At 33.7% G+C, this 16,559-nt stretch overlaps 1 protein-coding gene across 1 annotated transcript; it reads right to left on the bottom strand.

The window, feature by feature from the left end:
* Positions 1-741: 741 nt before the first annotated feature.
* Positions 742-7,098, bottom strand: LOC132637198 (protein FAR1-RELATED SEQUENCE 5-like). Its single transcript, XM_060354326.1, has 2 exons — positions 6,238-7,098; positions 742-1,014 (listed from the first exon to the last, which is right to left on the bottom strand). Exons 1-2 carry the CDS (start codon positions 7,096-7,098, stop codon positions 742-744), a joined length of 1,134 nt encoding a protein of 377 aa, XP_060210309.1.
* Positions 7,099-16,559: the final 9,461 nt, after the last annotated feature.

Below are 16,559 nucleotides of genomic sequence, written 5' to 3'. Positions count from 1 at the left end.
CCCCATTACCATAGGATTGCCTGAGGAAAAATATAATGACGTTTTAATGTTTAGGTTGCGACGTTTAACCCTCCGTATAATGCTTAAAATTTTCTTTGATTAATAAAGTAAGCTTGTAATCAATTTTGGGAGTCACAGCCTTACGAATTTTATATGAAGTGCAAAATATTGCGAAAAAGGACACTGCAATTGACGTGTAAAAAAAGAAGATTAGAGACAAATTACCTAAATAGAATTTCTTCAGTCAACCCATCATTACAATGTAAATTCAACAGGAGACATGGCAACAAGGAAACAAGGCAATAACAATAACTAGAAAAACAACAAAACAAACTGTGCACTGCGAGTGCAAGGCGACAAAAGAGGGACCGACGGGGCAAGGAGCTTCCAATTAGGCATGCACATCTAGTCGGTTTATCCAGCCCTACTTCGATGACTTGTACCACCATTTCTACCACCCCCTACACGGCCACATCTAGTGCTTCTACCTCCCCTATTATCACCCCAATTATCTCAAGTTCTTGTGCCACCTTGTCCGCCTCCTCGCCTAAACACACCGCGTCCTGCTCTATACCTATTAGTCGATGGTCTTCCTCGTGAACGAACCTCTCTATGGTTTCTAATGTAAGTTTCATCATCCTCGCCTGATTCACCACCACCAACGTCTGGCGCAACCATACTATCATCCCAATCTAAATATGCCTTCAATCTGTCTTTCATTACATTTTTGAAGTCTTGACACTACAACTCATTTTCCAATGCAACATCACATATCCTGTCAAACCATTTCTTCAGCATATTGTATTTTTTGAACTCATCAGTCATAGTTGGGTAACCTCCAGGAAAGAATTTCTTCAGGTGGGGACGAATGACATATCTTCTCCACCGTCTCAATATGTACCAATCGGGGATTTTCTGAATCCTTTTGTGTCTCATCACTTCTAGAATATAGCAGCAAACAATCCCAGCAGATTGAAAGTTTTTACAATTACACTCCAAATATGAGCCATTTATCTGTATTCCACCGAGTACACAAACTGATTACCATGGAAATCACTCCTGATTGAAAAATCCGTGATGTTGAATTTCTCCATTCCGTCAACTTGTTCAACATCTTGAGGAATGCTCAGTGTTGACACCCAATTTTGTCCCTCATTTATTTTAATTTATTTACTCGGGCATCTAAATTTATTGACAAGCTAAACACTTTATGTTCAGTATTATTAATTTTCACTATTTTACTATCAACATTACTAGTATTACTTTATCGCAAATTTTAAATGTTCGTCATCATTTCATCTTCGGGTTTGGAATCGTTAAATTAATTACAAGACAACACTTTGTAAAATCTTTATTTTTTTTACATATTAATTATTAATTGTCTCCACATAGTATATATTGTACTAATTATTAAATTAGAAGCTTAAAAATAACTAAATAGAGGAGGAAGGATCAACAATTTTCAGCCAAATTAATGGCCCAAAATACAAATACAATAATATTTCCCTATCAAAATAAACAACCCACATTTTAATACCCAACCCACATTATATCAGCCCACGTTTAAATTAATCAACCAGCCCAAATAATTCCCTACCCGGTCCAATAAATTCACCCGACCCGGCCCATTTACCTTATTCTTCTAAACCTAACCCTAACCCCTTTCCCTCTCTCTTCTTCATTCCCTTCTCCCTCCTCTTATCTCCTCACCGCCGCACCCCTACCCTCTTCTCCCTCCTTCATCTCTCTTTCATCGTCATCCTCACGTTATCCTGTCCCCCCACGCTTCATCCCTACCACCTCCACTCACTGTTGTTCCCCACTTTCTCTGCCATCTCCACTTCCCTTTGTTCCCCACGCCGCTCCTCTCTCATACGCTCCTCTCTCATACGCTCCTCTCTTTGCCTCAATTACAAATGAAACCCTATAAATATAATCTTGGGGGAATGGTTAAGGGGGAGGATTCAACGTTTGAAAGGATCTGGAACCAAAGATTCCCTATAAAACACAATTTTGAATCATCAAAGATAGCATTATTCGAAAAAAAGAACAGCCAATAATCACTTTTCTTGGTTGGAAACTATTGTTACTTTAATCGGGTTCTTCGAGTTCGAGTTCGTCGCGTTCGAGTATAGATTCGAAGCCTTGACGATCCCCACTTCACTGCACCACGAACAGGTACAATCTGATGCTATTTAGGTTTTTTCGTCTTGTGAAATTTTGCTAATTGAAGTGCTGTTAGTTGAAATCCTGTTCTTATTGGATATTTATTGGCTCATTAATTATTAGGTGTGATTTATCACGAATCTTGCTTAGTTGTGGGTCTGTTTGGTTAACCTATATTAATCAACACATTTTAGGCTCGGATTATGCTATTTTGATTTTTGTTTGGCTAAGTGCAAGCTAATTTGGTCTGAATCTCGTTTGCGATACACTTGATGGTTCATAAGTATGGCTAAAAAATGTTATGTTTGGTTGTATCTGTTCTTACAAGTATGATAACATGAACAATAGGTCTGCCTCAAGCTTAATTATTATGGTTAAGTTGTTGGTTGTCGACGATTGCGTGAATTATATTGGTTCATTCAGGGCAGGTTCTGTTATGATTTGGGCAGTGTCATATAGACTCATATAGTAGAGAATGCTTAGGTGCAATAAGGGGTTAATTCTAAGTTTTATTGCTTAAGTGTATGATGAATTCTGCTTAGAATAGGTTCGTAAGTTCCATATGTATTCAGCATATAAATTGGTTGGTTAGTTTGGTCTTAATGTATGTTAGCATATAAGTTAGTCCTATCTTAGTTTATTTATCTGTGTTAGCATTAGCATGCAGTAGTCAAATCCAGTTGGTCAATATGCATATCCTCGTACTGATTCACATGTTCATTTGGTTGTTCAATCAAGCAGTTTAAACACTCTATGCCTGGAATTACTGTTGGTATTGCTGGCATGAAATTAGGCATAACCTTTTGCCTTAGGTTGCAATCGACATAAAAGAATAGATTAGAAAGACTTATCTCTGGGTGGTGAGTTTGGTTAAAACCATGAGCAACTGAGAGCAGCATGCCATATGACCTGTTTGATAAGATAAATAATACCCTTTTGTGACTTGTATGATTTCTTGGATTGTTTACATGATAAAAGAATAGATTAGAAAGACTTATCTCTGGGTGGTGAGTTTGGTTAAAACCATGAGCAACTGAGAGCAGCATGCCATATGACCTGTTTGATAAGATAAATAATACCCTTTTGTGACTTGTATGATTTCTTGGACTGTTTACATGATCATGCCACTTACATTATGATTTCAGTATATTTTATAGCTTGTTCTTTTATGTCATAATTTATATGGAATCATCTGTGGAAGCATTTGTCTTCTTTTCCCACTTAGTTTGATCAACTGAAACATGGGAATTTGAAGAATATGTTGTACTTTTTGCATACTCTCTCAAATTGTTTTGTTGATATTCGAGTGATTTTAGAATTTAACTGGGGTTTCAAAATATACTCTGGTATTGAAAATCTTCAGAGGATGTCCCTTGGGTTGTAAGAAGAAAGAACATTTGTTAATGCATTGTTATTTCCATAGGGATCCAGGTGATTAGGTTACATTATGGGCTTTGACAATCTAAATATCCTTGAAAATGTAACTAATATCTTGCAGCCCTGTTATGTACACATGTGATTCAAGTTTTTTTTTTAATATAGTTCTGGGTTCAAGTCTGGTGTCATTGTTAGAAGAAGCTGCTGTTATTGTTCATTGGGTAACTAGGATATCTGCTAATCAACGTATGAAATATAGGCATTTGAACTCAACTGTTTCAGTTTCTGTTGCTGTCTATGAAAAAAAATGCGTTTCCCTCCCAACAGATTCCCCTACTAGTAGTTTTTTTTTATAAGCACCACATTATAAGCAGATGTAAGGAGCTATTTGTTTAACTAGTTAATAAATGATAAAAAATGAGAGCATGCAGAATGGATTCTGCCTTTTTTAAATAGATGCCCATTTGTATAAAAGTTTGTGTCTGTTGTTTCTTAATGGTACCCTTTTTGTGATTGAAAACTGGAAGTGGGAATGCTGCAAGTATTGATGAAAACCAAGGCATAGTTTAGCTCCGGTGTAAACTGAATGAATATGTGCACTTGCTCTATGAAACCATTTTTGCTTAAGGAAGATATCTCGGTTTTAAGGATTAGGGAGAGAGTAAAAATCCCTCTACTGTGATGTAGCTGGCTATTCAATTCTGAAGCCTATTTTGGGCTGGAACTACTGCTGCATTTTAGCCATTTCACTGCTTCACCTTGAGCCATGAAGTGTTGTATTTCAGTTATTTTCAGCATTTCCTTTCTTATTTAGACTCCATTTATGTCATCGTAGTTAGTCATTTTAAGTAATTAACTTGTTTGCCAGCCTTTAACTCTTTTGTTTGTAAAACAAAAAATGATTATTTAAGTATCCTTTTCCCTATTTTGTGGTTATGCTAAAGAGCCTAGTAGGTTTGTGGTTTGAGATTTCACTTTTCTATCACAGTAGCAATCATTATTAACATTGCAAAAGCTCTAGCTTGTATTAGTGTGGGCTTGGGATTGTCTTCTACTTCCCTTTAAGTTTTTACGTCTCAAGTGCTGAGACTAATGAATAATATGTCTTATATTTAGCGTCCAATCTTTAACGTACAAAAAATATTTTCACCTCTGTTTTGACTGTGCTCATTCCATGAATTAATTATTAAAGCGTATAACTGGAAGAAATAGCAGTGAGTTTGTTGCTGCTTGTATGCTCGGGGTCTCATGTATTTGGTATCTCAGTGCTTCTGTTTTCTTTCGCTGTGTTTTCTTTAATTATGCTGGACTCTTTTTAGTTCAATAGTAAGTTATTTGGCATGAATATCTTGCAATGGAGTTTATTCTCCCATTTACTTGCTAGTAGACCATGCCGATGTTAACATCTCCTCCCCTTTAGCACATTGAGATTCATTATTTATTTTCATTAAAAATGCTTCGTTTGGATTTCCAGCGTGTTTGTTTTGCCTTTCCAGTGTTTTGTTATCTAGTTTTGGCTGATTTGCCTGAATGAATACTAATTCTTTTCCTTCATTTTAATGCATGACTATCGAGTACGAGTCCAAGGGACTCATCTTCTCCCGTACTCGGCGTTGGGCTAAAAGCCCAACTTTCTCTTCATCCTGTGCCAGCCCCGCCCACAGCACAAATAGAAAACAAAATCTGGGCTGAAGCCCAACAGCAAAACAGACCGCAGCAGCAGTCCGAAAATGGGCCTAACTCATTCACTCTTTACTCTCTTTATTATTTTTTATTGTTGTGTATTTTATTTGATTTGTATGACTAACACTTATTTTGTCTTACTAGATTAGATGAACCATAGTGAAGTTAGCGAAATTAATGGGTTTGATTTTAGTAAATGGGTAGGAAGAACTAATATTTTCCATAATGTCATCTTCTCCTTTTATATTAAATTATCTATAGTACTTATAATATTTATCTAGATCGCAACAATTGATCTTCAAGAGCGTAAAGCCATGAACACGTATTTTTAATTATACTCCTACTATATTGAGAATCTTAAGGTATTACTAATATACAAATATGAACTCGAATACATTTTATAAACAATCCTTCGGATTTAAATCAAACGCATACATTTTTAGCTATAGTTAATAAACATGATAAAAAGGGGAGAAGGAAGATTTCATGCACTCTTAAAACAAAATTAGTGAAGGCCTTCCAGAGTTATTTTCAATTATGTTTTAAAACACTACATATCCCGCACTCCTTCAGTTCAAAACTAAACTCTTCTTTTATACAACTTATTATTTTTTACATATCTTATTTCTAATAACATTGTTACCTTTTACTTTTAAACTTTAGCTATGTTTATAAGTTATTTCCCAAACATTTATAATACTATATTTACCCTTAACCTAATTAAATTTTGGTCCGGTCGGTTAACCATTGTTAATGGGTCTTAAAGGATGCCTAATACCTTCCCTTTAGACTAATTGAACCCTTACCTAGAATCCTAAGTTTCGCAGACCTTAAACAGAGCTAACTTTAAACATAACTTTAATAAACTTTAGGTGCCCTAATTCACCATAAATAATTAGGTGGCGACTCCTTAACACAAACAAAAACAGGAATCTCCAATATGTTGTACTCTATTTTAGCCCGGTTAAAATGGGGTATGACACTCAGCTCACAGTGAACGAACCTTCGTACCTGCATCGTGAAAATGTCATACATTTTACGAGTATAAAGTTTATGTATTTGAAACTCCCACTCGTATCCATTGTAAACACTTGATTCTGTATAAACAGACGAATATTCAGATTGTAACTCTTTATCAAACTTGGCTCTCACGGCTATTTCGTACTGCTCTACAAACTGCTTCAGGATGGTTTGACCATTGATATATCCATCGAAGAATGCATGCATCCCCTCACACCTTTGTGTGGATAACATACCAACCCAAAAGTAGTGCTTAAGATATACAGGAACCCATCTCTGTCTCTCCGAATACAAATTGGAGAACCAATTCCTGTATCCTATGCCATATCTTTCTATAAATTCATCCCATCTCCCCTCAAATTCATCTATAGTAATAGAATCAAGGACTACGGATTTAAATTCCCTCCTGGCAATTTTATGATCACGAACGCGCTTTAACCTAAAAGGCAACTTTGTGAATATGTGCCAAATACAATACCGGTCAATTGTGTCTGGCATCACTACCCTAAGAGCTGCCTTAATGCTCTCACACTGGTCCATCAAGATAGTCGTTGGTCTTACCCAATCCATGGCACGAAGCCAAGTCATGAAGACATACTTGTAAGTATCAATGTCCTCGCTAGTAACCAAAGCACATCCCAAAAGTATGGACTGGTGGTGCTGATTCACACCAATAAACGAAGCAAATGGCATATGCCATTGATTCACAAGGTATGTTGTATCGAAACATATTACATCATGAAACTCCCAATATGCATACTTACAGTGTGTATGAACCCACACGACGTTCCAGAGCCTGCCAGCATTATCTGGGTCAACCGCGTAGTAAAACTCCCTATCCTTGATCTGCATTTCGGCGAGAAACCTGGATACTGCTTCGCCATCCGTGGTCAAGGTTCTCAGCCTCCTCTGCTGCAGAATGTAATTTCTGCAGTCCCTTGGGGTACATCTCAACTTTTCAAGGCCACCGGCTTGAACTTCCAAAAAGTCTTATGCTCTTCGAAGGTCTTAAACCTGCGATGTCATGAGCTACAAGATGCCTCTTTAAAGATTTGCTCACATCCCTGTGTGAAGGCATAAAGCGCGATAGTCCAGAATAGAAATGGTGATTATGCACTCGATTCACCTTAGAAACACTCCATGAACCATCATGCATCAAAATAGCATTAACAGTAGCTTTAAAGTCAACCCTTTTGCTTTGTCTCTTTTTATTTGATTTCCTGCCTTTATCACAACCGTACGAGACATGCCTAATCCTATCATAACCCTTTTTGTTACATGCTTTTTTAACCGCGCCAAAACATTTCAATCTGTCGTGTTCTTTGTAAAATGCAAACAAAGATTCTTTACTTTTGAATGTCATCCCTTCAATGAGACCTCGTAAAAATTCTTCACCGGTGAAGGTATGATCATCCGTTCCATTTTCATCCTCTTCTACCCCATGATCCTCATATTCTTCTTGATCCGACCCTTGATCAGACATATTTGAATTTTCATCTCCTTCCTCCCCTTGGTCTGGCATGTTCATCTCTTCATCTCCTTCCGCTGGACCCAGCATGTTCATCTTTTCATCTCCTTCCACTGGACCCAACATGTTTAGCTCTTCATCTTCCCCCGCTAGAGCCAACACGTCTGGCTCTTCATCTCCTCATCTTCGTTGTCTACATATGAGTCTGCACCACCATTGAAATTGCCGTCTGAATCCTCATCGTCTCCACCACCATTAGAGAGCAAGCTGTCATTCTCGTCAATCCCTAAAAAATTATTCAAGGTTTTGATGACTCGGTTTGGAGCCATTTTAGTGAGGTGAAAAGAGGCAGTCGTTGAAAGAAAACAATGGAATGGGGCTTTGTGTATTGTTTATCACATATTTACAGAGTGCTGCAAATTGGAATATTATAAGTATTATATTTTAGTGGAGAAATTTTATTCTGTGACCGCATGACCATCACTAATAACATGAGGCTATCTTTTTACTTGACAAGTGGACACTTACTTGTTTCAAAGCATAAAATAAGGTAACTAAGATATAACTATCTCTTTCCTTGATTAAACAACTTCCCAGCTAGAATTAAATGGAAAAGAAATTAAAAAAACTACAAGTATCTCCCTAATAAGCTTTTAGAGACTCGTAACAACGTATTGATCTTTTCATATTATTTTCTCACTTTATAATATGTAGATAACCAATCTCTATTGCAAGTAGTAATTAATGGTGCTAGAGGTGTTGATAGTGAACAAGATGAGACCATGATGGCAAGTGAAGAAGACGGATGTAAAGAGTTAGGAACTTAGGATTCATCGTGCAGAATCCAGAAGTTCATAATAGGGGTGTACAAAGGAAACCGACAAACTGCGACCAACCGATAATTCGAACCAAACCGAGAAAAAAAAACCGATCAATGGTTTGGTTTGGTTTCAAAAAGAAAAACCCGAGCACTATTGGTTCGGTTTGGTTTTGACTAAAAAAAAAGTCAAACCGAATCAAACCAACCCGACAGTACATATATAACTTTTTAAAGATATTTTACACATATAAATATTTATTGATAATGTAATTTATAAATATTTCTTACACTTTTTCATAGTTTTTTATCTTTTAACATATTATTTAAAGCTTGAAATTATAATTTTGAATGGTCCAAAAAGTTTTATATATTGCTCATAGATATTAGTAACTCAAATAAAACCTTACAAAAATCCAATCAATATTAATGCTAACAAAAGAATTTTAATTCAAACACTAGGAATGACAATAATATTGGATATCTATTCTTTCGTTTTATATTGCTTTAGATAGCTTAATTAACTTTTATCTTTAATATTTAGTCATGACTTAGATTATGATCATTTCCATGACTTAAATACTTTTTTATTATGATCATTTTTTTATGAGATCTTGTTTTTTTTTTTTTTTTTGGTTGAATATTTTAGTACAATGTCATCATTAATTCCACATTTTTGTGTTATTTTCTTAAAAAATCTTAATTAAATAGTCGTATGTTACTAGGACTAAAGGAATATTTGGAGTACAAGTTATATGACACTACTTCCTAACTTTGGGCTATTTGTTGTGAACATAAAGATGGGCTGCTCAGAGCAGTTGGGCCCAAACAACCACAACCCACAGAAATGCAGCCCTAATTCTAACACTAGGAATGACAATAACATTGGATATCTATTCTTTCGTTTTATATTGATGTAGATACTGAAAATACATGACTTAATTAACTTTTATCTTTACTATTTAGTCATGTAATTAGTACTTAGTTGTCGTACTTATTTAAGCATGATTTAGTACTTTTTTTATTATGATCATTTTCCATGACTTAATACTTTTTTATTATGATCATTTTTTAATGCGATCTTATTACTTTTTTTGGCTGAATATTTTAGTAAAATGTCATATTTCATTTCACATTTTGTATTATTTTCTTAAAAAATATCTTAATTAAATAGTCGTATGTTACTGGCACTAAAGGAATATTTGGAATACAAGTTATATGACACTACTTCCTAACTTTGGCTGTTTTTTGTGAACATAAAGTTGGGCTGCTCAGAGATGTTGGGCCCAAAAAACCACAACCCATATTTTCAACAGAAGAGGAGAAATGCAGCCCAATATCTAATGCAGTCCAATATAAAAAAATTCCCAACATAGCATCAAATATACTTCATCAACAAGGACAACTCACTGTTGTTAATTAAGGGAATGCAATTAATTATAGGCTAGGATACAAAATTTGGACAAAATTGTATAAAATACATTGGCACTTGATTTTTTTAAGTTTGCTGATCATCTAAGTAAAACAAAAAAACAAAAAATAAAAAACTTTTCAGGTATGTGCGCACACCAAGAGTTGTGCTCGGGACCTAAGGGTTCTAAACGCGGACCTTGACCAATTTTGCTGCAATAGCTTTCGTCAATTCCTGAAACGGAAATTTATTTAACTGCCTTTTTAATAGACAAAACGGTAAAATAAATCACTTTTTCAATATTTAATAGGAAATTCAATGCAAAATATAGGTTTGTTGCACTCTCATAAAATTAGTTATAGGCTACCAAATAGAATTCGGACAAATGTTTTATAGGATTAAATATTATTCGTTTATTTCTAAGCATAGGTGCTATTCTCTTTCAATGAAATACACAGAAATTCGCAATCTCAATTTCTCAATATCTCTCAATTTCTGCATATAATGGATAGAGTATTTTTCCTAAATAATCATTGTTAATTTCTCGAAATCTGGTCTTAGACATTATTGGTTATTTATTTAAATAACCGGCCAGAAATAACATTGTATGTGTGGACTTCTATTAAAAATTAAACTCTAATTGTTATAGCATTTTTCTCTTTTGATAAATGTTAAAAGTATATTATTGATGAATATTAAAATTGTATAAAATATTGTATATATACAATTCATATATTTTGAATAATAAATGTATGAACTTAATATAGATAATATATTGATGAAATATTAACATAATATAAAATAGTTACAGAATAATATATTTGAAATATACTAAATGTTTCTTTTAAGAAAACTGTCCGCATAAAATAGAGTTTGAAGAAAAAATATCATAAAATTAAGGGGGGAGAGAGATCATTGTGGAAGTGAGAGAAAAGAGTAAATGAGTAAAATTGTATTAATGAAAATAGATTTCATTAATTAATGGAGAGGGTTGGCTCTAATCGGAGTTTATTATTACATCTATATTTTTTTTTCTTTTCAGAGTGCTATATTTGTTATAAAATCAATGTGCTATATTTGTTACTTTTAAAAGGATATGTTATTCTTTTATATAATTCTTACAAACAGGTTTAGTGGGTAAATATCTCTAACAAGAAAAAAAAAAAAAAAGGGGGGGGGGGGGGGGGGGGGGGAAGGATTAAGGCTTTGTATATTGTTTAGGTTGGCCCACTGTATAATGAAAGAAAAAAAATTAAGGCTTAGTATATTGTTTAGGTTAGTCCACCGTATAATGAAAGGAAAAAAAATTAAGGCTTAGTATATTATTTAGGTTAGCCCACAGTATAATGAAAGAAAAAAAACGTTGTGTAGATTATGTAAGTTAGCCCACCGTATAATCATGTAGAATATATAGGTGTATGTATCTCATTTAAATATTGCAATAATGTTTAAACGTGCCCTACTTTAAACATTACGCTAGATTGGAGGGAAAATATGGAGAGAAATAGGTTATTTTGGATCCTTGTGGGGTAGGTGCATTCTGGTCATTTTACGTGGCCTATCCCCTTTTTTGATAATTTTGACAAAATGGGTTTTGGTATTTAGCAGCATCCTTTGCGAAAAGGCCAGAAATGACCCTACTTAGGAATTTGCGCCGACAAAGCCTTGTATACATCATAACATCATTTTTTTGCACGGATTGCCCTTCTTTTGGAGTGGTTTTTAAATTTTGCCCTTCATATTTGTGGTCTTTAAATTATGCCCCTCATATTGCTGGTCTTTAATTTTTGCCCTTCGGGTTGCAACCCTGAGCGTTCATGCAGAAATCATGAGGTTCTGGGTTCGAACCCTCGCTCAAGCATAAATTTTAAAAAAAAAAATGCAAGGCAAAATTTGGGTCGCGTGTATGCCGGATCCGGCATACACTTGTTAAGGAATTACCAAAGTTATGCCGGACCCGGCATACTCTGCCTTATCGGCAGACTTAGCATAAGTATGCCGGGTCCGGCAGAACTTAGGTAATTCCTTAACAAGTTTATGCCGGGTCAGCCATACTTATGGGCAAACTTTTAATGGGACCAGACCAGTAAATCATAACAAACCAATAAAGAATGTGGATGTTCTGTTCTAACTAAATGTATCTTAATGCATATTCAAGTCTTAAAATGTTGCAAATGTACCTCAGTCTGTTAGTATTTGCACTTACCAAGTTGTGCAAATTGACACATCCTACGATGCACCAGTAGATAAAATATAAAAACAATATCAGCCTTTTATGAGCATGCTTTGTTTTTGCCAATGTATGATCTGTTTCTTTCCCAGCGTTACTGCTTTGCTGATGTTAAGTTCAATTTGGTTGCCAATATGCGGAGTTTGAACTAACCAAATTTGGCTTATAAAACAAAGTATATGTCTTAAGGAAAAGTTATGCCTCATGGGGCATACTTTTAGTTATGCCTTAACTAAAAGTCTGGTCCATCAGGCATAACTAGGAAAAGACTTTTATTTAAGGCTTAACTAAAAGTTTGCCCATAAGTATGTCGGATCCGGCATAAACATGTGAAGGAATTACCAAAGTTATGCCGAATCCGGCATACTTATGCCAAGTCTGCCCATAAGGCGTAAGTATGCCGGGTTCGGCATAACTTTGATAATTCCTTAACAAGTGTATGTCGGTGGGGGCATAGCGAAATTTAAACTCTGCCTTGCGAATTTTTTTAAAATTTTTGACTGACTGGGGGTTCGAACCTGGAACCCATGGGTTTTAGCCGAAGGGCAAAGTTTAAATATTTCAAATATGAGGGGCAAAATTTAAAGACCACCCCAAAAGAAGCTCATAACATCCTGGCATTCCAATCAAATGTTTCATTCGTTTCAATTTACATGAAATGACATAATTTGATTGGAAACGAATTTAACAAGAAAATTAAGGACCCGTTGGCCATAAAAATTATTTAATTTCTCTCGGAATAATTTTCACTTTATTTGAATATCAATATTTGACCATGAAAATCTCAAATTCAACTTAAAGTTGTATTTTAAATTTGAAAAAATAGCTGATAATTCACTTTCACTTTTGAAGTTATATTAAGTAGGTGTTTGGACATTCGATTTCATGTCATGAGATGAAATCAGCGTTTGAAGATGCAATTTCATCTCGTGATTTCATCTCATGAGATGAAATCCCAAATCATCCAAAATGGCATAATTTGGGATTTCAAATCATGATTTCAAAAAAAATTAATGTAAACTTGACCCATAAATTTATATTTTGTAAAATAAGACTCGTAAGTTGGTAGATATTTTTAACAACTACTCCCACTAACCATTTACCAACCGCATTAACTTCTACCATATCGCTTTGAATTCCTTGATTATCCTGTTTTACTGTGTCGCTTGCATTATTGCATTGCAATATCGTTTTAAATCTTTTAACCTTATCTGACCCCCTTTTTATGCTTCTATTGAGCCGAGGGTCTCTCGGAAACAGTCATCCTACCTTGGTAGGAGTAAGGTCTGCGTACATTATACCCTCCCCAGACCCCAAGATGTGAGATTTCACTGGGCTGTTGTTGTTGTTGTATTAACTTCTACCAACCTTTATTTATGTGGAGGATTATATTAAAGAGTAGTTTCATTACTATTCATGTTAAATTTTTCTTTTTATTGAACTAAAGTTTGATCAATTGATGTTGTATTTTTAGAAAGGCTTTCTAGTAGTGTATTAATTTTGTTATGAATTATGACTTTCATTTGGTAAGATTGTATAAGAATTGGGAAAGTTTTGATAGTTTTCATAACTTGTGGGGTTTTTATGTCTATAAGACAAAATACAACTTAAGAAATCTAAATTGCATGTCCAAATATGATTTCATCTCATGATTTCAAATCATGTCCAAACAGGTCCTAAGTTCATTCAAATATAAACATTATTCTAAGTATTCATTGCAAAAAGTAAAACCAAACACAACTTCATCTTAAACTCCAACTCTATAAATTTCAAATAAAATGAAAAATGTTTGAAATCTATGGCCAAACGCCTACTAACAAATTTGAAATTTTTTATTCTCTCCGGTTCATATTATATGATTTTTAATTTTTATATTTAATTTAAAATAAATAATTTTTTATATAATGAAGAAGGAATTAATATTACTAATTTTTCTTTCAAATTTACCTTTATTTAGGTAAATGACATTTTTGCTCATTTATGAAGCAATCGTATCGATACCGACGTCCTGGGCTTTATACGCATGATCCAGCACGAGATTTATGAAGCCCACAAACGTTGCTGATGGAAACCTTTAGGAAAAAGATTGGAGAACTTACACAAATGACTACATTTTGTTTTTTAGGCATAGCTATACCTTTGGTAATTATATTTCGTAGCTACAGTAACATTTATTCAAATTCAGCTGTATTCTAATTTGGATGTATTTCAATTCTGTTGTATTTACACTGTATTCAATTTATTGTATTTAAATTCAGTTATATTCAAACAACATAAATGAAAAAACATAGGGATATTCATCTATATTCAAATTTATTGTATATAGAAAGAATTCGAATGTATTTAATTCGGTTGTATTCATTCGTAGTAACTTTTACATTGTATTCAAACTTATTGTTTTTAAATTCGGTTGTATTCATACAACATAAATGCAAGAAAATACAACCATATTCAGTTGTATTCATTTGTATATAAAAAATATCTCATTCGAAATACAAAAAAAAAAATACATAAAGAATCACTGAATTTTACACTAAAAAGATAACGAGTACACTCAAATACATTCAGCTATGAGATACAAGAAATAAAAATATACATAAGAAACACTAAATTTTACACTAAAAAAATAATGAATACATTCAAATATGAGATACATGAAATAAAATACACTCGGATTTGAGTTACAAGGAATAAAATGCATTCGGATTGAGACACAACAAATAAAATACACTCCGATTTGAGATACAAGAAATAAAATACACCAAATCTAAAATACAAGAAATAACATACACTTAGATCTAAGAAAATACACTCAAATATTAATACTTTGCTTTTGTATCAGGTATTATCTAATGAATCATCAAAAAAATAAGTATGATCAATCTCTTCGACATCACTGATAATCCTTTGGGGGGGAGATTGGGAGTATGACTTTGAATATTACTATGGCCGAAGGACCTATAGGTGGTCTGATGTGAAAATAAAAATGCAAAAAGAGAGATATTGGGCTGCAAATCCACTAGGCTTAGGCATAAAAAATGCTCCTAAGATTTCCCATTAGGCGTTAGAGGGGAGAGAGAGAGCAAACGTTAGAGAGAAGGGGGGAGGGGGAGAGAGAGTTGTAGACGTTAGAGAGAGGAGGAGGAGGAGGAAAGAGTTATGTATTTTACCTTAATAGCTAATAAGTGTCATTAACATACAATTTTTAGTTATGAGAAGTAATTAATGCAAACTATAGCTACTAAATATAATTATCTACTCTAATTTGCCACACCATGTAGATTTCCCAAAAAGGGAGATATACGTTTGAATTTGGTCTAGAATTACTTTCCGAAAAAGATTTTCAAAAAGAAATTTTTAAAAAGATTGTTCCCATTCTGGACAACAACAACATTAGCTTGTGCCATTGACACTTGTAAAACTTCAAAGAAGCTTGCGAGTTACGACTTTCACACAAACTAAAATCTAAAATCGTAAATTACTATTTTGCTTAGGATGGTATTAATCGTATTTATGTTTAAAGAAATAAAACAAGATTGATACACCGGTACTTTAAAGTGTAAATGAATTAACGTAACTAAATTTATGTATAGTATACCTTAATATAAACAATTTGTTTTGAGTTATATTTAAAATTAACAAAAGAATGAAATTTGAAGTTACATAGTTAAATACTAGCAAATTATGTTCGTACGATACATGGGACCCAATATAATTAATTTGGTTACTCAATTTAATTAGTCTTTATAGTTTGTATTAGGATACCGCGATTCTCCTTAGTGAGTCTCCATATTTGTTTTCTTTTCATCTTATTTTTCCCTATAATTTATCAATTGTTGTTAAAATTTGTCTTATTTTGGTTATGTCCGCCTCTTTTTATATTTAGTAAATTGACAATTCAAATATCCTACATGTCAAGTTTATAATTACAAGATTCAAATGATATTTTATTATATTATACACATTTTTAATTTAGAACCACAAGTTAGTCTATCTTTATTTCTTAAACTTCATGTCTAATCAAACGTAGAGGCTTAAATTGAGACAGAGGAAGTATATGCCAAATGAAGGAAATGAAAGGACAATTGAGACACGTGGGGACTTAAAAAGTAAACACACAAGAGGTATTATTAATGTTAAATTTCTAAAATGTACACATGTTAGTCCTGGCTTAGAGTACAATTTTAGTTGCTTTTTGTACAACTTATTGTTGCAGTGTTCGTCCACTTGGGCGTTTGTTGTTCAAAAAATATTGTCTTATTTTGGTTATGTCCGCCTCTTTTTATATTTAGTAAGTTGAAAATTCAAATATCCTACATGTCAAGTTTATAATCACAAGATTCAAAGGATATTTTATTATATTATACACATTTTTAATTTAGAACCA

Source organism: Lycium barbarum, chromosome 4 (assembly GCF_019175385.1).
Source record: "Lycium barbarum isolate Lr01 chromosome 4, ASM1917538v2, whole genome shotgun sequence".
Lineage (NCBI taxonomy): Eukaryota > Viridiplantae > Streptophyta > Magnoliopsida > Solanales > Solanaceae > Lycium > Lycium barbarum.
The sequence above is the reverse complement of the archived record's forward strand: the minus strand, read 5'-3'. Positions and strand labels throughout refer to the sequence as shown.

Coding starts and splice junctions, on each gene's coding strand:
- LOC132637198 (XM_060354326.1), bottom strand. CDS start 7,098: ATGCAGATCAAGGATAGGGAGTTTTACTACGCGGTTGACCCAGATAAT. Junction 1,015..6,237: donor ATGACATTTTCACGATGCAG/GTACGAAGGTTC, acceptor GGTGGAATACAG/ATAAATGGCTCATATTTGGA.